The sequence below is a fragment of the Panicum virgatum genome, chromosome 2N (assembly GCF_016808335.1).
Source record: "Panicum virgatum strain AP13 chromosome 2N, P.virgatum_v5, whole genome shotgun sequence".
NCBI lineage: Eukaryota > Viridiplantae > Streptophyta > Magnoliopsida > Poales > Poaceae > Panicum > Panicum virgatum.
The window spans coordinates 53,651,893-53,675,710 of record NC_053146.1 but is presented as its reverse complement, the minus strand read 5'-3'; the positions used below and the strand labels follow the sequence as shown (position 1 = coordinate 53,675,710).

The 23,818-nt window shown below is 46.1% G+C and overlaps 4 protein-coding genes across 6 annotated transcripts; 1 reads left to right on the top strand and 3 right to left on the bottom strand.

Moving 5' to 3' along the window:
- The first annotated feature begins 375 nt into the window (after positions 1–375).
- Positions 376–3,933, top strand: LOC120658923 (bZIP transcription factor 29-like). Its single transcript, XM_039937041.1, has 4 exons — positions 376–1,385; positions 1,475–1,607; positions 1,705–1,789; positions 3,346–3,933. The coding sequence occupies exons 1-4, from the start codon at positions 376–378 to the stop codon at positions 3,573–3,575; spliced, it is 1,458 nt and encodes a 485-aa protein (XP_039792975.1). The 3' UTR covers positions 3,576–3,933.
- A 5,817-nt stretch (positions 3,934–9,750) lies between these two features.
- Positions 9,751–11,552, bottom strand: LOC120661276 (protein LITTLE ZIPPER 1-like). Its single transcript, XM_039940044.1, has 2 exons — positions 10,420–11,552; positions 9,751–10,257 (listed from the first exon to the last, which is right to left on the bottom strand). Exons 1-2 carry the CDS (start codon positions 10,644–10,646, stop codon positions 10,035–10,037), a joined length of 450 nt encoding a protein of 149 aa, XP_039795978.1. The 5' UTR covers positions 10,647–11,552; the 3' UTR covers positions 9,751–10,034.
- A 6,221-nt stretch (positions 11,553–17,773) lies between these two features.
- Positions 17,774–19,458, bottom strand: LOC120661275 (ycf49-like protein). The gene is made up of 4 exons (XM_039940043.1): positions 18,988–19,458; positions 18,799–18,877; positions 18,484–18,552; positions 17,774–18,111 (listed from the first exon to the last, which is right to left on the bottom strand). Exons 1-4 carry the CDS (start codon positions 19,230–19,232, stop codon positions 18,007–18,009), a joined length of 498 nt encoding a protein of 165 aa, XP_039795977.1. The 5' UTR covers positions 19,233–19,458; the 3' UTR covers positions 17,774–18,006.
- Positions 19,459–19,570: 112 nt separating this feature from the next.
- LOC120661274 (probable sodium/metabolite cotransporter BASS5, chloroplastic) lies at positions 19,571–23,272 on the bottom strand. Of its 3 annotated transcripts, none has more exons than XM_039940041.1 (8): positions 23,216–23,272; positions 22,234–22,334; positions 21,988–22,118; positions 21,251–21,444; positions 20,913–21,165; positions 20,517–20,770; positions 20,360–20,442; positions 19,571–20,091 (listed from the first exon to the last, which is right to left on the bottom strand). In XM_039940041.1, exons 1-8 carry the CDS (start codon positions 23,268–23,270, stop codon positions 20,026–20,028), a joined length of 1,137 nt encoding a protein of 378 aa, XP_039795975.1. In that variant the 5' UTR covers positions 23,271–23,272; the 3' UTR covers positions 19,571–20,025. The 3 variants fall into 3 exon arrangements, with proteins under 3 accessions (XP_039795975.1, XP_039795974.1, XP_039795976.1); XM_039940040.1 differs by lacking the exon at positions 23,216–23,272 and adding an exon at positions 22,571–22,832; XM_039940042.1 differs by lacking the exon at positions 23,216–23,272 and adding an exon at positions 22,567–22,805.
- Positions 23,273–23,818: the final 546 nt, after the last annotated feature.

Sequence of the window (23,818 nt, the reverse complement as noted above, 5' to 3'; positions counted from 1 at the left end):
AAAACATTGTGGGCACTGTTTTTTTTCTTTCTTCGCAGCATGCTAGCGCGAAAGCCCATCTACTTCGGCCCGCCAGTCAAGCCCCGCGCACACAAAGCCCACAAGCCCAATGAGTTCGGTGGAGGAAAAACAGAAGACAAACTTGCCGTTCTCGTTCGACCCGCCTTTCCTTTTCTGCGCCCCGCGCGTGCCCCGCCCGACGATTTGCTCACGTTTCGCTCGCTTGCCTCCGCGTTCTCATTCGCTGTCGCCGTCTCAAAACCTCGCCGCCGGCAACCCACCCCCCCCCGCCCAGTCCCCCATCCCCTCACGACACCCTCCTACGAAACCCTAGCGCCGGCTCCGTCCGTCCCACACCCCCCTCGCGCCGCCGCCATGGACGAGGACCGGAGCGCCGATCCCGCGCGCCGCGCCCGCCTCCTCTCGCCGCCGAGCGGGCAGCCCCAGGCCCCGCGCGCGCCCGCACTCCCCATGGACCTCTCCTCCCAGTACCAGCGCCGCTTCGGGCCGTCGCTCTTCCTCCCGCCGATGGCGCCCCGCCTTGCGCCCGGCTCCGGCGCCTTCTCGGCCTTCAGCAACTACCAGGGCCCGCCGGCGGCGCTCGCTCCCCCGGCGGCCGGCGGATCGCATCTCGCCCGGTCGCTTCCAAAGGCGCCGTTTTTCTCCACGGACTCGCTGGCTCCGCTCCCGTACTCCGTCGATCCGGTCGCCGGCGCGGGCGCGGCGGTCCCGCGTTCCCCGCCGTCGCTGGGCTCCGAGCAGCAGGGGCCGTCCGCGTCCGGCCTGCCGCCGCGTGGGGCGCACCGGCGGTCCCGTAGCGATTTTATCGTCGGGTTCTCGCTCCAGAACCAGCTGCCCCTGCCGGTGCTGCCTGCTGCCGAGGGGTTCAGCAGGTCTGCGGACGCCGCCGCCCTCGTGGAGCTCTTCCGCTCGTACAGGGATCCGAAGAGCTTGAGTGGGCTCGGCTTCTCCGGGGATGGCCCCAGTGAGGGGAACAGCCACTTGGGCAATCAAATGAGCAGCCAGCGCGCGTGGAGTCCTGCTGACAGCAGCGACAACGAGGCCGAGAGCTGGGCTACCGGTGGTGGCGGAGGCGCCAGTACTAGCCATCCTCGGCATTGCCGCAGCTTGTCGGTGGACAGCATCATGGGGAACCTCAACTTTGGAGCCCTGGGGCAGGTGCCGCCGACACTGCCGCTGCCGTCTCCGGCGTCAGGCGCCGGCGGCAGCATCCCGCACACTGGAAGTGGGCCCTCTGGAAGTGCCGCTGCAGTCGCTACTTCTGAGCTTGCTAATGGAGAATTCACTGAGTCTGAGATGAAAAAGATCATGGCCAACGAACGCCTCGCTGAGCTCGCGCTAGCTGATCCTAAGAGGGTCAAGAGGTTTGAATTTTGAAGTTCATGTGAGAGGGTCCTGCCTCCAGAGTGATTTTGGTTGCTGAAATTGAGAATTTTTCTTGTAAATTTTGCAGGATTCTAGCTAATCGGATCTCTGCTGCAAAGTCGAAGGAGCGCAAGGTGAAGTACATGGGTGAGCTTGAGCGTAGAGTTCATGTGCTGCAGATGGAAACCGGTTCATTATCTTCAAAAGCAACGTTCTCGCAGGTTTGTTCTCTGAATGTGGTCAACATTTGTATCTTGGTCTAAGATTTGACCTCCTAGTTACTGTTGTAATTGTAATAACTGTAATATCTCTTTGCAGAGGGAATGCGAAGCACTTAAAGTTCAGAACAATGAGATGAGGATCAGGTTGCAAGCGCTGGAGCAGCAAGCACAGCTGAAAGATGGTACGTTTGTTCCATTGTCTTTCAGCATTTCAGTTACTGTTCATTTTTTTTGTTTCTAGAACAAGCATTTCCTGTTCCATTGTTCATTGATTTCCTGTCTCTGTCGTAAAGCGTGTTTGTTTTTCTTCTTATCTTTACTATATCACGGTTGTGAGAATGTTGATTTTTTCTCTCTCTTAATGCAATAGTTTTGCAGCTCTCGTGTGTATTCTCAAAAACTTATTCCTCCGTGGCAATAGAGATGCATTTTTTTTCTAGGGATATGAGTTGACAATATTTTTGTTTGCACAGATCAATCATGCATTAGATCTTAGTTTCAACTGATCACAGCATGTTCTTTAATTTGGAGTTGCATGTGCAACATGGTACATTAGAAAACTCAAGAAACATTATTCTACATTTTCTGATATTTATATGTATCTTGCCTACTTGCCTTTATGTGTCAAATCTAAAATTGCAACCATACTTGCTAGATGATTAGATGATGCATACATTTTCTTAGACGAAATGATAATGAGTATATGATAAGTTCACCAAGGTATCTGATTTCAATTCCTATACCATTTCCCTGAATCATATTTTAGTGTTATAGCCTTCAGAAGTAGTCTTATTTCCACCATAGGATTTTAGTCAGGTCCTCCTTTTTTTCTCTCAAAATAAACTCGGCCGGGTGGGGAAAGACCGCCCCACTGGTATTAACTTAAGAAGAAGCCTCGACTTCCCCGACCGAGAAAATCCCCGAACCCTGGCCCCGCCCTGACACTGGGAGACGTAACCCCTGGGAACTGTGCCTGGGCCATGTAAGGGTCCTCAGGCCGACTTGGGCCGTCTCACAACCAGTGCTTTGGCACACGGGGCCAGCGAGGGGATTTTTTTACCCTCAGCCTGAAATTCGCTCCCACGGGGAGTCGAACTCAGAACCTGAGGGGTGCCGCCGGAGTGACTAACCAATTGGGCTAGCATCCTTTGGCTTTTCTCTCAAAATAAAAATGTATCATTTTGGGTTGATATTCTTGAACTTCAAGGGTTTTTTTTCAACTCTGACAATTTCTAATTTCTGAATTGCTCATTGTGGAAGGATATGTATTAGCTAGTCAATAGAGAATGAATGTAGAGGAGGAAAAAAATAGGAATCAATTTGTAATTGTTATGAGCTGGTCATGATTGGAAATAATTCTGAATGCATTTCTTACCAACTCGGCACATCTTCATCTTATTTGATGGAACTTCTTTCCCAATGACATTATACTAAAGCTGGCATCCCATGGTACTTCCTTACCTCATCATATCGTCCTCTTGTTGATTCTATAGTTCATTTACATGGCATGGGAGTTTTTCAAGTTGATCTATGGAATAACTTATAACATTGATGTTTTGTGCTGCAACTTGAGTTACCTATTGTCAGGATTCATGTGCTAGGTTAGCACTGTTAATATTTTCTTTTACTGGGCTTGATGGACCTTATTTTGCCATCTTCCATTTGAATTTTGTTTCTTTGGCTTATTCAGCTACTGAACTACTGAGTTGTTTTGGTTTCACCGTTGTTCTGTATCCAGCTCTGAATCAAGCACTGAGTGCTGAAGTGCAGCGCCTGAAACAAGCTGCTGGCGAGGCGACTGATGCTCATGCGCCGAATGGGTCATACCATCATATGCACCGCCAGATTCTTGAACAGCGGCTGCTGCAACTACAGAAGCAGCCATCAGAGGCCCAGAAGGCTCAACAGCAGCAGCAGCCACAGGAATCAGAGCAGTTCAAGGCTCAGCAGAAGCAGTGGAACCATTAGGACGATATCACAGCAGACATTCTTGAAGGTCAAATTCAGACTGCAGATTCATGAAGGGGTACCATATGTTCCCTGATATTATTTTTCTTAGGTTCTAGGACAACAGTGGTTGGATATTGTGGTTTCTTGCAAAGTTATTTGGTTGGATGTTGGTAGTGCCTGGGTCTGGGTGGATTGTGTTGTACAAACTGTCAGTCTCTGTAACATTGTGCTAGAATTTTAAGTTTCTTTTTAGGTACATTTGTTCTGCGAGTTAAATGGGTTGATTTGGGAGCAATACTTAGGACGACATACTCTGTAGTCGTGTCAATTCCTGTAGCTTATATCCTTATTCATTCGATTAGCAGGCTATGGATTCATAATGGTTTTTTATGTTTTAGCGTACCTTGCTATGGATCTTGTTGCACAGCGTTGCAACCTGGGGCCAGTTTATGTTGTGCGATAGGGTTGAGATGAGTTGAGGCTTCAGTTTCTGCTTCACAATTTCTATGCAAATGAGCAAGTTTGTTGCAAGTTCTGGATAAATATGTGTGTGCTTGCTGCACATATATTGGATTTGGAGAATTTTTCTGGTGTGTTGCTCTCTCAGCACACACACTCTCTCTACTTCTTTATATCATGCTCTTACACATAGGTCCTTTATATTTGTAGTATTTACATCAACACTCCCCCTCAAGATGAGCTGAAAATATTTATCATGCCCATCTTGTTACAAATTGACTCATTATCTTTAGGGCCTAAATCTTTTGTGAAGCAATCAGCTAGTTGGCTACAGGACTTGATGTATTCTAGCCTTAAGACCCCACAATTCAACTTCTCCTTAATAAAGAACCTGTCAATCTCCACATGCTTTGTGCGATCAAATTGAACTGGATTATTTGCAATATTGATCGCTGCAATGTTGTCACAGTGAAGTATCATTGTTTCATTCCGCAGCAGTCGAAGTTCCTTTAATAAACCCTTTAACCACATCATTTCACATAGGCTCAATGCTATTGCTCTATACCCGGCCTCTGCAGTAGACCGAGCTACCACCGCTGGTTTCTTGCTCTGCCATGAGACAAGATTACCACCCACAAATACACAATATCCAGATGTTGATCTTCTATCATCCTTGCTACTGCCCAATCTGCATCACAGTACCCTTCCAAATCCGGATGTTTGTTCTTCCTAAACCACAACCCCTTTCCTGGAGTCCCTTTCAAGTATCTCAGGATTCGATACACCACCTCCATGTCCTGTTCTTGGATCATGCATGTATCTACTTACCACACTTACTGCACAAGATATATGACACAGGTATATTAGTCGTCCAACTAGTCTTTGATATGTTTCTCTATCAACTGAATCTCCTGACTGGGCACAAATTTGGTGATTTCTATCGATTAGGGAGCTACATGGACGACATCCAAGCATATACCTGTTTCCGCCAATAAATCAAGAACATATTTTCTTTGAGAGAGAACAATTCCTTTTTGTGACCTGACAATCTCAATCCCAATAAAATATCGAAGAGGTCCGAGATCTTTTACTTCAAAAGCCTTCCCCAAACTCTCCTTTAGGAATTTGATCTCCTCTACATCATCTCCAGTAATTATGATATCATCCACATACACAGCCATGATGGTGATGAATGATCCCTTATGTTTGTAAAAGACGGTGTGATCACCATTGCATTGTGTGTAGCCCATATCACAGACTGCCTGTCTGAACCTGTCAAACCATGCACGGGGTGACTGCTTCAACCCATATAATGATTTCTTAAGCCTACACACTTTTCCAACAGTTTGATTATTTACAAACTCTGGTGGGATTTCCATATAAACTTCTTACAAATCACCATGAAGAAATGCATTCTTCACATCCAACTGGTGAAGAGGCCACCCAAAGTTGACAACACAAGAGATTAAGGTCCTCACTGTACCCATCTTTGCCACAGGGGCAAAGATTTCATCAGTCAATGCCATATGTTTGATTGTACCCTTTTGCAACTAGTCTTGCTTTGTATCTATCAATCAAGCCTTCTGGAGTCTGTTTTACAGTGAAAACCCACTTGCAGCCAACGGCCTTCTTTCCCACTGGAAGTTGCACTAGGTCCCATGTCTTGTTTTTCTGGAGAGCACACATCTCTTCTTTCATTGCATCGTTCCACCTTGGATCTTGTTTTTGCACACCTCCAATCCTTTGGAATGGACAATGACTGCAATGATGCAACAATGCTCTATGTGCAGGTGAAAGACGGGAATATGAGACGTAATTGGCAATGTCATGATCTGCACTAAGATATTCAAAGCCATAGTGGACAGGAGGTTTTCCAGAATTGACTCTAGCATCTCTACGTTGAGCAAGAGGTAAATCTACATTATCAAGGGTGGGAGGAACATTACCACTTGACTCAGGTTGGGTTGAGGAGCTTGATGGAGAGAGATCCGAGGAGGGATTTGGGACTGGTGAGTCAACCTGCTGTGACTGTGGTTGCCTAACATGCTCCCCCTGACCTTTAAACCGCCTTCGTTGATATACTATTGGTTGCTTGGTATTGATTTCCCCATCTATCCTTCCGTTGCATTCACAGGACAGGAAACTGTCCCAACAATCACCTCATTTTCCCTATTTTCTTGGAAATCAGTAATCACCTCCTCATGTTGTTTGTCCTCCTGAACATCACTCGAGGTTGTCCCAATGATCACCTTTCCACCCTCTTTGTCCTTGTGAATGTCACACGGGATTGTTCCAACAATCACTTTTTCTTGAGTCACATCCTCATGTTGCACATATCCATTATCCCCCTCTCTACAATCACTCTCAGTGACTGAAGAGAACTCCAAGAATGCATCCAAATCACACTGTTTGGTGTAGTATGGTTCAGACTCACGAAAAGTCACATCCATACTCACAAATAATCTTTTCCCAATAGGATCCCAACATTTGTACCCCCTTTGTGTAGACGAATAGCCAACAAAAACACATTTCATTGCTTGGGGATCCAACTTTCCCACTGAAGGCCTATGATCTTTGACAAAGTAAACACAACCAAATACCCTAAGAGGCACCTTAAATTCTCGTTGTCCCAACAGAAGCTCTATCGGTGCCTTCATGCCTAGTATCCTGGATAGCATGCGGTTAATGAGATATGCTGCTGTCATCACAGCCTCACTCCAAAGATACTTAGGCACATTCATCTGAAACATTAGGGACCGTGCTACCTCCAATAAATGTCGATTCTTCCTCTCAGCTACACCATTTTGTGGTGGAGTACCGGGACAGGTGATTTGATGTATCATCCCATGATCTGAAATATATTTGGCAAAATCATTGTTCACATACTCTTTCCCATTATCAGTGCGAATAATGCGGACCTTCACATTAAATTGATTTGTAACCAAATTACAAAAATCCTGAAAGCATCGAAGAACCTCATTCTTCCCTTTGAACATGTAAATCCATGTCATACAAGTATTGCAATCAATAAAGGTGACAAATCCTTTAAAACCACTCAAAGATGTAACAGAACAGGGACCCCAAACATCAGAGTGTACTAACATAAAGGGTTCATAGCTACGAAGACCAATACTAGGATAACTTGATCTTGTATGTTTGCCAAGTTCACATGCATCACACAAAAGCTTACTTTTGTCCACCTCCTTAAACAGATCAGGATACAATCTACTTAAGCCTTCAAAAGGTATATGGCCTAACCGACGATGGAGCAAGAAGATCTCCTTTTCATGTCCTCCACTAGTGATTACCAATGCTGACTCCTCCTGGTTGATGAACCACAGTCCATTACACCTGACTCCAGTCCCAATCACCCTCCCCGTACTCTTCTCCTGAAAGATGCAAGATTTCTCATCAAATGTAACAGTGCATGTGCATTTGAATTGGTCAACAATGGAGCTAACAGAAAGGAGATTGACTGGGAAGGATGGAACATGCAAAACAGATGAAAGACTAAGGGATGGAGTATACTCTATAGACCCTACACCATGGATGGGTTGGGAGGTACCATTAGCAATTTGAATGGTTTCAGAATGGGTATATGGAGTGTATGTTTTAAACAAGTTAGGTATGCCTATGGATGCTCCTGAATCTATGACCCACTCTATGTCATGTCTATATGTGGATGCAAGAGCTTGTGCCTGAGTACCTTCGCCCAAGTGGGCGTAGTTGGCGAAGTTACCAAAGTGACTGATGGTAGCTCCAGAAGCTGCTGAGGTGGTATTGGAACTCTCAGATGTCATGCTCTTCTTCCATTGCTACCATTGTTTGACTTCCTCTCCAGTCAAGGTGACAGATGAGACATCCTCTGTAGTAGCAGCATTGGCATGAGGGCCACCACGCCCTCTGCCACGGCCTCCACGGCCTCCTCCTTGACCACCACGAGCACTACCACGACCTCCACGAGCACCACCCCGACCACCATAGTTCTTTGGTAAAGGACAATTATAGCTCAGGTGTCCCTTCTCTCCACAGTTATAGCAATCTCTCTCGCCTAATGTGACATAGGCTGACTTTACAGGATTGTTATTACTCATCACCCGAAGTCTGCTCTCCTCATTTACCATGGCTGACACAGCCTCCTCCATAGTGGGCAGACTATCCTGGTGGCAAAATGCAGCTCTCCTGCTCTCAAACTCAGGATCCAAGTTCTTCAAGAATTGAGTAACCCTCCTATCCTCAACCCACTTCTGAACATCATGAGCATCCTGTGGGTCTCTCATACTGAGTGGAGCATAGTGGTCCAACTCACCCCACAAGTACTGCAACTCACTAGCATACTGCTCAACTGATCGCCCTGCTTGTTTTACTGCATCGGCCTTGCTTTGAATTTCCATCATGACCATCACATTCCCTTTTCTAGAATACATGTTGCTCAAAGTCCTCCATATCTGTGCCACAGTATGCATAGCTTCCACCATCTTGCTAACAGACGGTGACATGAATGCCAATAACCAAGCCACTATAGCAGAGTTTGTTAGCTGGCTCAACACACTCCTCCAAATAGTGCTCTATTCCTTTTCCTCCCAAAAGTACTCGCACTCTTCTAGACCATCTCAAATAGTTCTTGCTTCCCTCTAACTTCACATCATTTGGCATTAGTTCCAGCCTCAATTCAGGCACCACATTAGCCACCCTAGAACCGATCATACCCATTTCCAAAAGCTCCTGAATAATGGATCTCATCTCACTTTTCATCTCGCTCTTTGTCACTGCAGGATCACCTCCACCAGCTTTCCGTGCCTCCTCTTCTTCTCTCCTCTTCGCCTCTAACTCCTCCTGATTCATCCTCAATTAGCAGAGCAGACCAGCACACACGCACAAGCAACAGCCACTTCTTCCCTCACACACGCACAAGCAGACCTGCAGATCAGCCACTCCTGAACAAGAGCAGTGCAGATCCACCCACAGCAAGCACTCCTCTTCCTTCTCAGCAACTCCACGAGCAGATTCACAGCACCAGGGCCATGCTCAGCACATCAGTCGGACGCACGAACCTCCAGCCTCTCCGCCGCGAGCTCCCGCTCCGCCCGCGCTGCTGGGCCCGCGCTGGCTGCTTGCTCGCCGCGCCGCCGGCTGCTTGCGCTCGCCCGCGCCGTCGGACGCGCGTGCCCGGCCAGCGAGCCCTTCTTCCACCGCCGGCCTCGCACCACGCCTGCGCCGCTCGCGAGCGCGCGGCCCGCGCCGGGTTCGGCGATCGCGCTGCGCGCGCGTGCTCGCGCCGGCCTGCCGGGTTCACCGCCGAGTTCCCGAGCCGCCACCGGAGGTAATCCTAACCCTAGCTCGTGATACCATATTGGATTTGGGGAATTTTTCTGGTTTGTTGCTCTCTCAGCACACGCACTCTCTCTACTTCTTTATATCATGCTCTTACACATAGGTCCTTTACATTTGTAGTATTTACACCAACAACATATATTGTCAAAAATACTTAAAAACAGTAGCATGTATAATGCATTGCCTAAACTTTTTGTCAAAGAATAAAAAGGGGAGATATATAGCTAGGTAAAGAAAGGATCTCCGGGTTGTGATCCTGCTTTAAGCTTTTCATCAGAGTGAAAAGGCAGGAAAGATTTGTTTGCGATCCAACTCTATGTTGCGGCTGAGTTCATGCTTAACAAATCATAGTTGGTTAACTATCTTTGGATACCGGTTTCCACTCCAGCAAAGAAAAGTCTAATTTGACCATGTTTTTCTTTGATCGAAGCTGCCTTTTATTTCTTTGCTCTGGTCATCCGAAAGAGCCACTTGCAAACAAAACAAAATCTAGTTAATCCCTGCACTTGTAATGTACAAAACATCAAGGCAAAGAGCACCCAAGAGAGCTCCAAAACCCTGGCGATTTATGAGCACAGACATGGCGCCCGGATAGACATCTAGGATTCTACACGAGCTAGGACAAGCACCAACGCGGGGAGTGAAAGCTAGCTAGTCCAAGCTCAGCAGCCAGAGGAAGCAGACTCACGCAGCTCCAGCTCCAACTCCCGCTCCTGCCGCCGGCAGCTCGGCCTCGGCCGCCGTCTTGGACAGGTTCTGGCGCAGGGCGAAGTTCTCGCGGCGGAGCGCGCTGGCCTTCTCCCTGAGCCTCTCGTTCTCGGCGACGATGCACCGGTTCTCCAGGTAGAGCTTCAGGTTCACCATCGCCATGGCCTCTGCTCCGGCTCTCGACCTCCTCAGCCTCAACCTATGCACGTGTGCCAGCAACAACATCATGCGTGATCTAAGAACGCGTCACAAAAGACTAGTAGCTGAAGAGAACCATCCTACTACTTGTACTGCTGCTGCTACAGATTGAAGTATTGTAACAGAGGAAGCTTGAGAAGCTTGAACAGAACACACTGATTACCTCCTTCTCCTCCTGATGGCAACCAAGACATGAGGCCTCGTCTTCTGCTGCTGCCGCTTGAGGTTGAAGACGACAAGGGATGGGTACCTCTTGGTGCTCCAGGACCCAGAGCACATGTTGCCGGATGCTGTATGCTTGCTCCTAGATAGATAGATTCCGTGGAGCTCAGTGTCTTGCAGATGAAGTGTTCCGAGAGCTTTAAGTCTATATATAAAGATGGATCCCATCTCATCTCACTTCACCTCGTCTCAAGGCTTTGGTGGTGGTGGCTTTAGGTTTTTGTTTGGTGGCGCATGCTCACATTGACATGACGCATGTGAGCCGAGAGAGATGGAGGCAGCTCCTCCATCATGGAGCATGGACTTATGGCACGGCATGGGCCAATGGATCTTCCGATCGCTAATCATTTAGCGGCATATTTCATCGGAAAAAAGGAGAAGGGCGTGGAGAAATATTCATGGGAGAGTATCGATCGCCGATGAGACAGCATGATCTTTTTGACAGGAGGAGGTTTGAGAGCACAAGATTACAAATAAAGGGAATCATTTGGGGGCTCAGTACCAAGATCCCAAGTTTAAAACTGGCTGAACAAGAACAACACCACCTTGTGCTCGCTCTGTAAGAAAACTCCCATAGGTAAAAACACCTTCATGTACGTCAAGGCAAATGGCTGCATGCATTATTGGTTACTTGGTCCCGGCGCTTGCGCTGCATGATGAAGCTTTAGAGTTTTCTCCGTACTCGATGGTGCAGGAGCAAGGCACGAGCAGGTCAAATTCGCTTTCGAGCATCTCAATCTTTTTGCTCGTGCAGTTTCTTCGCCAGAATGATGCCTCGACGCCTTTTTTACCCCCCTCTCTTCAAACATGCTACCTGCCAGCCGTCTGGATTCAGAACTCTCGCTGCACTGTTCCAACACAACACAACCATCTGGGAATTCCATTAGAATCACTGCAACCTGAGAGCGATCGATCGTTCACCACAGACACAGTTTCTGCCAACTTGGGAGGCCAAAGTCTTCCATGAGAGACGCCCCTCACTGCACGCCATTGTCATTCACAGAATCCACAGGAGGCCAACAAGTCACCGAGCAGCAGCCATTCATCCCCGTCACAGACCATCATGGGAGCGAGAATTGTTGGAATTGATCTCCAACGGACAACTGGTCCCTTGGCCTCGCGCCCTGATCGGGGCCCAGCCCAAGACGAGGCTTGTGGGCCCCCGTCGCGCAGCCTATAAAGAGGAGGTGGGGATTGACGGCTCAAGACACGAGGTTCACCACGGCTGTTATTGTTCTCCACCTCAAACTCTAATCCGATCAGAGAGGGTGGGCTGCAGCGACGGGAAGCACCACCGGCACCGGCACCGGCTCCTGTACCACGCCGGCATCAGCTCCACGACGCCATCACTGGAACGGCGTTGCAACTGCCACAAGTCTTCACCGCCCGTTGCTGCCCTAGCGCAGATCTTCACCGACGAACCTGCGGTGGCCCCGGAGAAAGAAAGTAACCTCCCGATCTACACCTGGTCGATCTTAAAATTATAACATTGGTATCAGAGCCGATCTAGTGTGTAGATCGAGATTGGGAAGGATCCGGACTCGGATCTAAAGCAACAGAAAGATCTCGATCTTGGATCGAGAACAAAGAAAAGAATATCGATTTCGAATCGGAAAGAAAAGCCAAAACGAACCCTAACCCTACCCGAGGAGAAAGGTCGTGCGGGAAAGAATTGATGACTCGCCGGCCGGGAAGGCCACGCCAACGCACGGCCATGCCTCGGCTCGGGTGTGCAGGGCACCGTCGCAAAGGCTACTCGACGGTGGAGCGCTCAGCCCAGGGCGAACGCTCACATCAGCGAGGAGCCTTACGGCGGTGCCGCCACTGTCCCCTTCTCTGACCATCTTGGGTGCCCGCCGTCGTCGCTGCTGCAGTGGCTGTGGTGCGCTGCGGGATCAGAAAAGAACCGGGAAGGAGAGAAAAGAAAGAGCGGGCTCGGGGCCGCCGGCCATGGCGCGGCGATCGGACCGGCCAGCGTGGTGGCAAGAGGCCACCGGCGGCGCCGCAGGACCCGAGCTGGGACAGAAGGAAAGGGGAAGGGAGGCGCGAGAAAGAAAGGATGCCTCGGGGTCGCCGGCCACACCGGCGTGACTGCTGCTTGGCGGCGCACCGGCAGGAGAGCACCAGGCGGCAGCGCCGCCGGCTCGGAGCCGGCGCAGAGAAAGAGAAGAGGAAGTGAAAATGAAATTAGGGTTTTGGGAGACTCGACACCGGGTTTTACCCTGCCGAGATTGACGGAGGGCCATTGGATTTAATCCGACGGCCAGGACCTGACCGCGCGCAGCTGGGCTGGCTGGACCGCGCGTGCGCAGAATGGGCCGCGACGCGCTGCCTAGGCCGAGCAGAGTAGGCGCAGCGTCTGCTGGGCCGCGCGAGGGAGCTTTTGGCCCGCGCGATGAAGTGCTGTGACGGGCCGCGCGTTTCAGCTGGGCTGAAAACACAGTAAAGAAAGTTCTAAAGTTTTTTGAATATATGGATTTGATTGATGAATTTGATCTCTATTCAAGTTTGCACCAACGTGCATTTTTCTTAGAGAGAAAAATGCAAACAGTATGTTACTGAATATAGAATTTTATATGTATCCGCTGCAAAGTTTTAAAGGTGTTGCTCTTAATTTTAATTCAACCAACGGGAGAATTATTTTAAGAGCATAGTTAAAGAGTTTATTTTGAGTAAGTTTTGTATAGTTTTATCTCTATTTAATTTTGAACCAACGAGATAAATTGTTTAGAGAGAAAATGAGTACAAAGTACTGTTTCAGAAAAGAAAGAAAAGTTTTCCGCTGCCATAAAGAAAGGAAAATATTTCCGTTGTTATACAGTTGCTATCTTCCAATTAAGTCGGAACCAACGAGAAGATTTAATTGGATGAATGGTCTTAAAGTCTTAAATGAGTTTTTCCCTGTGGGTATAAGATAGAAAAGCTTCCGCTGTTTAAAGTCAAAATTGAGTTTTGGCATTTTTATGCAATTTGAAGTCTCAAAGTTGAGCATCACTGGAATCATAAAGATAATTATCAAAGGAAAAGAAATTAAAGTTAATTATGGTATTGTTATTTTCCGACCAACGTTGATGATAACGATATTATAATTCTTATGAGTCATAGCTTAAAATTTAAAGTCTCTGGTAAATGTTGCATCAAAGTGATCATTTCCAGAACTGCTCTCAAACTAGAGAAATATATATTTTCTAGTTTGCACTGCAATAAAGTTGGTTATCCTCTAATTAAATTCGAACCAATGGAAGAATTTAATTTTGAGGAGCAAATATATGGTTTTAAAGTTTATTGAGTTTTCCATACATTAATTTCGTTTCTGCCCAACTGTGATACAGAATTAATGTAAAATATTATTCTATTTCTGCCCAACGGTGATATAGAATATAACTTAAAGTATTGATTATTGTTTTTTCAGACAAAGAGTTCCATGTTGTCCTTGAAGGACGAAAGAAATTGAGTTGGGTACTTGTGACTCAAAAAGAAAGAAAGTCATTACATGAGAGAATATATTCTCTGTAAAGAACGACTTGAAAAGAAAAGTACTCATGGATATTGATCCAAGGAAAAGAAGATAGAGCAATAAGAGATTGTTTTGAGAAATATCTCTTTTGTACTCTCTATCAAGTAGAATTCATTTTGAGTTCATTCAAAGTTGTGACTCATGTGCTGGTTTATCCCACACTGGGAGAAAAGTTTGTAGTAGTTTTGCTATTCTAGAATTGATCGGGCACTTCTATTGTGTCACAGTGATTAAGCACTCAATGAGTTTAAGAAGAATGGAAAGTTACATGCGAACCTCAAGATTAGAAAGATATGCGAGCGTGACTTGCTAAAGTACTGGTAATAAAGGACTCTATTAAGTTCGTGAAGTGAATCGAGGAAAAAGTACTGCCATATCGAATAAAGGACTCTATTGAGTTTTCAAAGTAAAATGAATAAAAGGTACTCCCATACAAAGTAACAAATCACTTGATTCTGCATGTCGTAATCATGTAGATGAAATAAGAAATAAAAGTTTCCTCATTCACGAAAGTTGAGAATAGTTTTCGAAATTGTGGCAGAAAAGTTCATGCCACATTTCGAGGGGGAGAAATGTGAGATAGTTAGAAAGATACTTCTCTATAATGTGCATTGAAAAGCAAGAGATGATCTATTAAAATTGAATGTGACCGTCAGAGGGAGTACAACGGTCAATATACTGATACCCCTATGTAAAGAAATGGCTAAATTCCAGTATTTATGCTGAACGACCCTCAAAGATAGTAAGATGGTCCTTACAGAGCACATATAAAGTTTGTTAACAGATAACCCAAATAAAGAGATTTACTGATACGCCATATTTACAAAAGATGGCAAAATCTGGGGGAGCATGGTATGTAAAGACCTAAGCCTTGAAGAGAAGTAGAAATGCGTGTCCACTTCGATGATTAAGGAGCAATAAGTTTCTCATACTTGTTGATGTTGTATACAACACCTATTGTTAGCTTTTCAAAGAAGATGAATAATGTAAAGAATGGTCTTGTTATGCAAGAGCCTATAGAGTCTATTGCCTTTTGGCAAAGAGCAACAACAGCCCTATATAGAAAACAATGTACCAAGAAAAGAAATGGAGGTTGATTCCACCTCATTTGAAGAAGTCACGAGAATTCTATAGGCTAAGTCCATATAAAAAGGAAAATAATTCCTAAAAGAGTCACCACAGTAGGTTGTAATGGACCTACAAAAAGAAATGTGACTCTAGAGGGAATGCTGATAGATATAACACAAGGCTTGTGACAAAAGTTTCACACAAAGAGAAGAAATATTTACATGACACTACTTGACGTTTTGTCATGGAAAGAAAGAATATATGAGATACCACAAGAAGAAACCCATTTAAAGCCTTGAGATGGTGGTATCTAAAGTTCATAGAAATAGTAAGAAAAATTTGTGTTTAAAGAGATTGAGGAGGACAATAGTTTTTAAGGAAAGTTTTAAAGAAAGTTAAAGAATGGGAAATTTTATTTCCACAACTTAAAGATAACACCCTACCCACTAGTGGTGGTGTTAATATGTTATTTCAGATAAAGAATTCTTGTCCTCAAGTTTTTGATCTCGGTGGTTGGTTTTCGTTCTAAGAATTGAAACTCATTGAGATAAAAAGAAAGAGGTATTATGGTTACAATAAAGTCATACTTAGAAAAGATTCTAGAGAAGATGAAGTATGCATATGAGTAAATCTACGCCTGTTCCTATCGTCAAGGGTAATAGTTTTGGAAACGTTAGTGTTCCAGGAACCAATGAGAGATGGAAATGGTTCCATAAGCTTTAGCTGTTGGAAGCTTTATGAGCGCGCAAGTAAGGAATTTACCCTGACATAGTTCATGTATCTGGGTTATTTTGGCAAAAGCTCAATCCAGATATAGATCACTAGAATGAAATTGAGAATATTGGCCTCATGCTAAGAAAGAAATAACTAGTGCTCTCAAAGGGTTGTGAGTACGAAAGTAGAGCTTGTGAAATATGTAGCGAAATCCACAATTGTCGCTAATTTTCACACTTGGAGTTTTTGTGTGGAAAAATCTCCAAAATAAAACAATTAACATCAATGTGATGCAAAGACATGGTATAGCATGATACGAGGCCGAGGGATAGGCGGAATGGTTAAAGAAACCTGTACCCGGAGTTTTGATAATGGTTGACAACAGCGATAACCATTTAAGTAGTTTGCTCCTATAACAACGAGTCAAGTGTGGTGCCAAACACATTGACACAAAGTTATACATTGTAAAGGAGAAAGTCCGGAATTATGTTGAAATGCATTGAGTAAAAGAATGACAGACATGTGTTTGTGGATCCACTTATTAAAGGCTTGCCGCCCAGTGTGTACAAAGAACACACAGTCGACATAGGTTTATGGTATAGCCTATACTTTCCGGACAATAAAGGGCCCCAAAGTTAAAGTATCTATTTCAGAACAGAGACATGTATTGTAGCTGTTGAATCTATCGGCAACCGACCGTGACGATAAAACTGCTCTATACATTAATTTGTGATGAAATATGAAAAGAAGTAAAAGATATGAAGATGAAAGTATAAGAGGAGATCAAGGGGGAGAATGTTGGAATTGATCTCCACCAGTTGGCCCAACGGACAACTGGTCCCTTGGCCTCGCGCCCTGATAGGGGGCCCAGCCCAAGACGAGGCTGGTGGGCCCCCGTCGCGCAGCCTATAAAGAGGAGGTGGGGATTGACGGCTCAAGACACGAGGTTCACCACGGCTGTTATTGTTCTCCACCTCAAACCCTAATCCGATCAGAGAGGGTGGGCTGCAGCGACGGGAAGCACCACCGGCACCGGCTCCTGTACCACGCCATCACTGGAACGGCGTCGCAACTGCCACAAGTCTTCACCGCCCGTCGCTGCCCTAGCGCAGATCTTCACCGACGAACCTGCGGTGGCCCCGGAGAAAGAAAGTAACCTCCCGATCTACACCTAGTCGATCTTAAAATTATAACAAGAATCTCTCGAGAAAAAACTTGGAGCCGGGAAGACACTTTGGGCCACTGCCTCCAGCTTTGGCCAAAAGTTGCACTCATTACCCACACAAGGTACACAACAATTTGCACTCGACACCTCAAGATCAGCGGCACCTGTGCTCTTGATCCGCGCCGTCCGATGCCGTCCCAGACGCTCCCGATGCGTGGCGCGTGTCCGAGCTTCCCGGTCCTGCTTCCACTTATTCGATCCATATCTTCGCTGAGTGGAGATTTCATTCCAACGCTTGACCTCCCTGCACACATTGACAGAGGCACCGTCCATCATTGCTGCAACTTTCACCATTGACACTGGCCCCCGCGTAAACCTGGTTCACCAATGTGCATGTGAATCATGGATTATATAAACATGATCCGTGAACACATACATACACATATAAACATGCGATCCTCGTCGGGCAACAGCGACGGTCGTATTGGTCAAGGGTTAGCATTATGAGGCCACAGCCAAGGGCACCTCGAGATGAAGGACAGGTACTTTGATGCTTTCTTGGCAGGGTTGGTTCATGGCCTTGAGCGGATTAAGCTTGCAACAACAGAGCCTGCACTGGTGGAGATGGTACTAACATCCGGTGCTGGGAACTGCTGCGACAACAGATGAAGCTTGCAACAGCAGAGCTTGCACTGGTGTAGTGCCACCATGAGATGAAGGACAGGAACTTTGATGCTTTTTTGGACGGATTGGTTGATGGTCATGACTCATGAGAGGGGATGAAGCTTGCACTGGAGGAGATGCTATCATTCAGTGCTTGAAACTGTTGAATACTGAATGACATTGCTACGCTTATCTAAGTCAGGTAACCGAACCAAATTTCGGGGTAATTTTCATAGGCATTTACAGGATAGGTGCACTTCCATGTTATTCAACTTGGCCATAATCATCTTTCAGAAGGTGAGACCAAATAATCCTCCATGCTCATGTGTGTCAGCAAAAAGCACGAGCATACCACTCATTTGCCTTGTGAAACCAGTTATAACATACAATCTTCCAGCCTATCAAGTTTTAGAGCCTTCCTGGGACGCTTTGAAGATGCGGTATGCAGCAATACACATTGTTAAGTTACCGATCACCGTGAGAGCACCTTGGAGAGCAACAAGGACCTATGAATCAAGAAAGAAAAACATTGCACTGTCAAACAAAGGCAAACAATAGGAGCAGAAGAACTGTTTGGAATAATATTTGGACTGGACTATGCTTTCGTCTATTTTCATGACAACAATAAAGGGCTCCAGATCATATAACTCTGTCAGGAAAACTAATGAGGCATAAGGATTTCAGAAAAAAGAAAATCTGAAAATAGTTCCTGGCGCCTAATAATCTAAGTTTCATCTTTCATGTCAGGATAGGCCAGGTACACAATGGCATTGCACAATGGAGTACAATTACAAAAATTAGGACCGATAAGTGCTAATCATATCTGCAAACAGCATAATGAATGAAACATTATTTTCGGCTTCAGCAAAATAGCTTACTTCAAGAGACTCTGAATTGTAGAAGAAATGCCATGTGCAGGCGCACATCGCTCCACCAAGAAGTGGTACCTATTGCAAAGTTGTTAGTCAACAACACTGGGAAGCTCTGAGCAGCACTGTTTGCAAACAGAAGAGACACATGTTTCTTCTGATGAATAAAAATAAAAACTCTGAAGCCAACCATTGGAGCCCCAGAAACTTAATGCATGTGAATCCTGTTGTGCTACACACAAATAGATACTGAAACCGCCACAGATATCTTCAGATAACGATATCTTAGCGAGGATGGGATCTTGATGGAAATTGAACACTCACCATCCCCCAAGAGAGGCCCTTCCAGCCCTTGATCCCTGTCCTCTCCCCGTAGTCCCAAACAAGCCACATCGCCGTCACCCTGCAACGCAAATCCACCCTTCCGAGATTCAGTCCTAGGAAAGCCGCAGGCGCGGAAGCAATCGCTTGGGCGTAGCGTCCTAGCGGGAATGGCAGAGGCAGAGGCGGTACCATTCGGCGACGCTGGAGACGTGGACGGCCCAGGTGGGCAGCGAGAGCGCGTTCGCCGGCTCGGACAGCGCGGCGAGCGCCGGTGGCGAGGCGGCCGCGGCCACGGCAGCAGCAGCCGCCGCCGCCAGGGCCACGCCGCTCGTCAGGCGGACCGCGGACGGCGGCGGTCTCCGCGGTTCACGTCGAGGTGGCGGCGGTGGAGGAGGAGAGGGCGCTAGCGCCGCCACGAGCCGGAGGGACGCCATGGGACGGGACGGGACGCGCCGGAGGCTGGCGTTCACAGAACCCGAGCCCCGCGAGTCGTTGAGGATTACTCGCCGGGCGGGCCCGCTTGTCTGTGTACGTCCGTATCCGTATGCGTACGGTCACTCGCCGAGTCGCCGAGTATAATACAACCGACCATGTGTATTTTTTTAAAAAAAAAAACAAGTACAAAGTTGGGGCCAATCCGCCGAATGACACAATGAAAATTTGAACTTCAGCTCTAATGTGCGTAGGTTAAAAAAACATGTAAAATTCGACCATGATTTGGAGAGGAATCAACTTACATTCTAGCGAGCTCGGATGGCGAGAAGCCGAGAAGTAAGAAGGCCAACATAATTTTCAAATTTCAACCATGACAACTCCAGATAAATAAGAACAGAAACGGCAGCAGTTGATGAACTCCGGAAAACTAGTCAACCACCAGAGTCAAGAGCAAGGCCATTTGTTTCTTGTCGAAGAGGCATCCCATCCTATGATCCTATCCCACCATGAGTTACAGAGAATCTTTCACATGAGTTTTTTGCAATTCTAGAAGAGTTCGGGACACTTGAAATCTTTGGTTCACAGAACCAATATCAGATATGAATATGGAAATGGGAGAAAAAAAAGGGTGAGCTGGATCCTGTGCCATGATGATCATTTGGCAGCAATTCTGACCTCCGATGAACAGTGGCCCAAAGTGTCTTCTTGGCTCAAGTTAGCCTGGCTAAAATTTTTGACAAGGGGTATGGCGATGTCTGATTACAAGGCTGTGTTGATTCAGTTCATGGCTTGCTACGTTTTTGTTTTCTTGGACCATACCATCACGAGAGCAAAGCCCATTAAGGACATCAGCACAACCTGCAGACATGAATCAAGAAAACAATGCTATTATGGTAATATATTTACATAATTTATGTTGATTTCGAGGTCCAAAGGGAAAGTATCATCTGAAGTGTCCAGGTCAAAATAACAAGTTTTTTAATTAATTGGACAGATGTTATTTCCGTGGGACTATATACGATGAGTTCATAGCTACCCTCTGGATTAATGTCAGGAAAAGTACCATTTGGAAGAGATGAATCTGCAAGAGGCACAACCACTAGTGGATGAGGAAAAGTTCACATACCGATACGGCTGGAGGCACACCCACTAGTGGATCTGGGAAAAACTTGTTTGCTAAAGCAAGAGCAAGAAGGCTACTTTGCATTCCTGCAAGAGATACTGGTGAGACAACAAAACAAACTAGAAAGAACTTATCCTCATGTAACAGGAGAGTGCATCACCTGTCTCAAAAGATACTGTTCTTTGAAGTGCCTTCACATCGGCTGACTTGCGAAACCAAGTACCAGCAAGCTGATAACCAGCTACAAAAGATGAGGTATGGAAGGCAAAAAGGAGCAGCACGATGGATAATCCAAATGGAGACAAAACAGCCCTAATATTTATAGCCAATGGTGAGCCAACACACAAAGCAGTGATAAATACTGCCAACGGAGGGAGAAATGGCTGAATAGCTGCACAGAGCTTTGGAAGGAATCTGCAAAATATCAAGAAGCATGAATTTAGACATTGAAAATAGAAAATTACTCAAAGTGGGAGCCAAGAAACAGAAATATAACAAGACAACTATCCAATCTAGCACATCTGTCCCCTGTACTTCAGAGCAATGAAGGGAATACCTATTCAGTAGCAATCCAGCTGCAATTGGAGCAACAACAATTTGAAGAATGCTGGACATCATCCCTTTGACATCTACAGGTAATTTCTGGCCAATGAGAAAGTAAGATAATGTTGGGGTGACAAAAACTGCAGTTGCTGTTGACAGTGATGTCATAACAATGCTGAGAGGAGCCATATGTGGATCTGTCAGGAAAGTTGCATAGTTTGAAAGCTGTGCTCCGCTCACACATGAAACTAACATGATACCAGCACCTAGATACAAGTTCATGTCAGACCTCACTAATGCTCTTGAATATTCCTTATAAAGCGTATGAGATGAAAGGTCTCAAATTCTTACCTAGAGCAGTTGGAAGATTAAGAACTGTAACTGCAAGAGTGCCGAAAAGATATCCAAACAAAGGCTTGATGATGAACTGTCCGATATAACCGACAGCAATGGCATCAGGCCTTTTTATTGCTTCGATAAAATCCTCGACGCTTGAGTTCACACCAACAGCAAACATCAAGAATCCCAAAGCTGGTGCATAATACCTGCAAAATTATTGACACAGACACACTGGAAATGTGAATAGCCAGTGGAAATTTAAAACACTGTGCTACTGACACAAACATGAAACTATCTAATTGCGTACATACAAGCCTGCCTATAGAGGTAGACCCCTCATGATTAATCATTACAAGAAAAAGGAAACTAATCAGTGAATATGAACCATTAGGATTCCTATAGTCCAAAGGCCTAATCAGCAAACATTCACCATATTGAGAATGCAAAGATGGTGCTTAGTACAGATTCAACACTAGATTTAATGCCTTTTGACGAATCAATATTAAGCATACTTCTGAGCTTATGGGACTGAAAGAACAGTTTAGAACTCAGAAAACTTCAGTAACTGAATGGTCCTAGAGGCTACGTGTCTAAAGGTAGCCAAACAGGGATGTGTACCATTTCGTATACTGCTGAAAGTGTAGCTGAAATATAAGTTCAGCTGACTGTTGATCCAACAACATATATGCCATGCTACACAGTTGAATAACTGAACTTGAACTAAACAGCAAAAACATTGCAAGACAGACCTGGTTGTGAACCATGTAAAAGAAGGCGGGTACACCAGAGCCAGAATTGTGCTCCCTAGCACTATATGGGGAATAACGGTGTTGGCACTCTTCAGGATCTTCAGGAAATCTACTTTACTCTCCTCCACTACCTGGAAAATTTAATCCAAAGTGCAAAGCAAATACTAGTGACCATCCAATAACCAATACTGATTGAGTACAAAAGCCCACTAGCCGTGGCATAAAGAAGTAGCATCAGAACGGCACCTGTGAAGGCAATACCGATTCCTCCCAGGTGTTATTCTGCTCGAAGGAACCACTCGCATTCGCCGAGAGGCGCCTCCTAGCAACCACTCCAGATCCCTGCTCTGCTTTTTTCAGAAGAAACAGAAAGATCACATCACATATTTTTTTTATCGAGGCATAGCAAAGCTTATGGTCAAAAAATTAGATATTGATTATTGAACCCCAAAACCCAAGCTCTGCTCTCTTGAGAACAACGGCAGATATCGCCAATCAATAAGAGGGAACTCAGCGCGACACCGATTCACAAGGTATGTACGACACAGTTCGGGAAGCTTTCAGATCAGAGTCGAGCACCTACGCCATGAGACGAGCGGCGGCAGCGGCGGGGCCGCCGCTGGAAGCATCGAGACGCGGTCCACCCCCGGCTGCCGGCGGCCGGCCAACGAGTGGACGCCGGCGAGGTGGGCCCGCCTCAGGACGGCTGCGCCGGCGCTGGCGGGGGGCATTTTGACCGCGAGTGGGTGGGCCACTGGAGCAGCAGCTGAGGAAAGAAGACGGAAGTGTGGGGTGGTAGCGTCTGCTTGTGATCAATGAGTTGTTTGCGTGACGTAGTGTAAGAGGGATTTGTTGGGAGCTTCGGACATGGACGGAATGAAAAAAAATGGTTGGGAGACTAGCACCTTCTGATTTGGTGTCACCTGGCTAATTTAATCCCACACGCTATTGTTTAGCAACCCTATGTCGTGTACAAGCGCACGGAAAACTTGGGTTGAAGCCGTTTCGATCAAAGCTGGAATACAAAACTAGTCTGCGCGTGCGAGCTGTAGCATGATCAGTCATGCAGGAGAAAACGGAAATGAATAGTTGGTATCCGAAGTCTTTCTACTGCTCCTTGGAATCAGTTGATGAAGAATAAAGAGGGTATTCAGAAAAACAGAAATCTCGCCAATGCCTCTCTTCTCTCCTTTGTAAATATAGGACGTTTCAGAAAGCGAGAAATCACCGATTTGGAGAAAACGTTTTGTTGGCCACCTGGAATGGGCCGCCGGATCTGTCATTACCCCCCAACATACTCCAGTAGTAGTAGCCTTGTACTTTTGCCACCATTTTCATATGGAAAATTGATGGGCGAACGACCACATTAATGGCGATGTCGATGTGCAGTTGAGATTTCCAACAAATTCTTTGCTGCATTTGTTCAGTGTCTTATTTATAGGGCGTCCTTTGCGGATGGGCCTATATAAATTCTGTTTGTGCAGCCTTAAAAGGGACCTGGCAATTCGCTTTTTTCTTCTCGCATGAATCATGCGTTAACGAAAAGAAATCTATTATTTCGTGTATGGAGTTGGAGTACAAAGGATAGTGTAATAATTTTAAAAATATGCACAACCCGCATATTTTGAAACAGAAATCATGCTACGTATGTTTGCAATATAACCGAAGCCACACTCACCTCTGTTTGGGCCGATATTTTCTTAAGTTAGTTGGGCCTTTGGACTCCATAACGAAGCTTGAATGGGCCTTTCTTCTGGTCTTGGCTTTCGTCTGCCTCAAAGAGGCTTTGGGCCTCATTCGCTTCCGAGATGGAAAATCGTATAGCCCATTT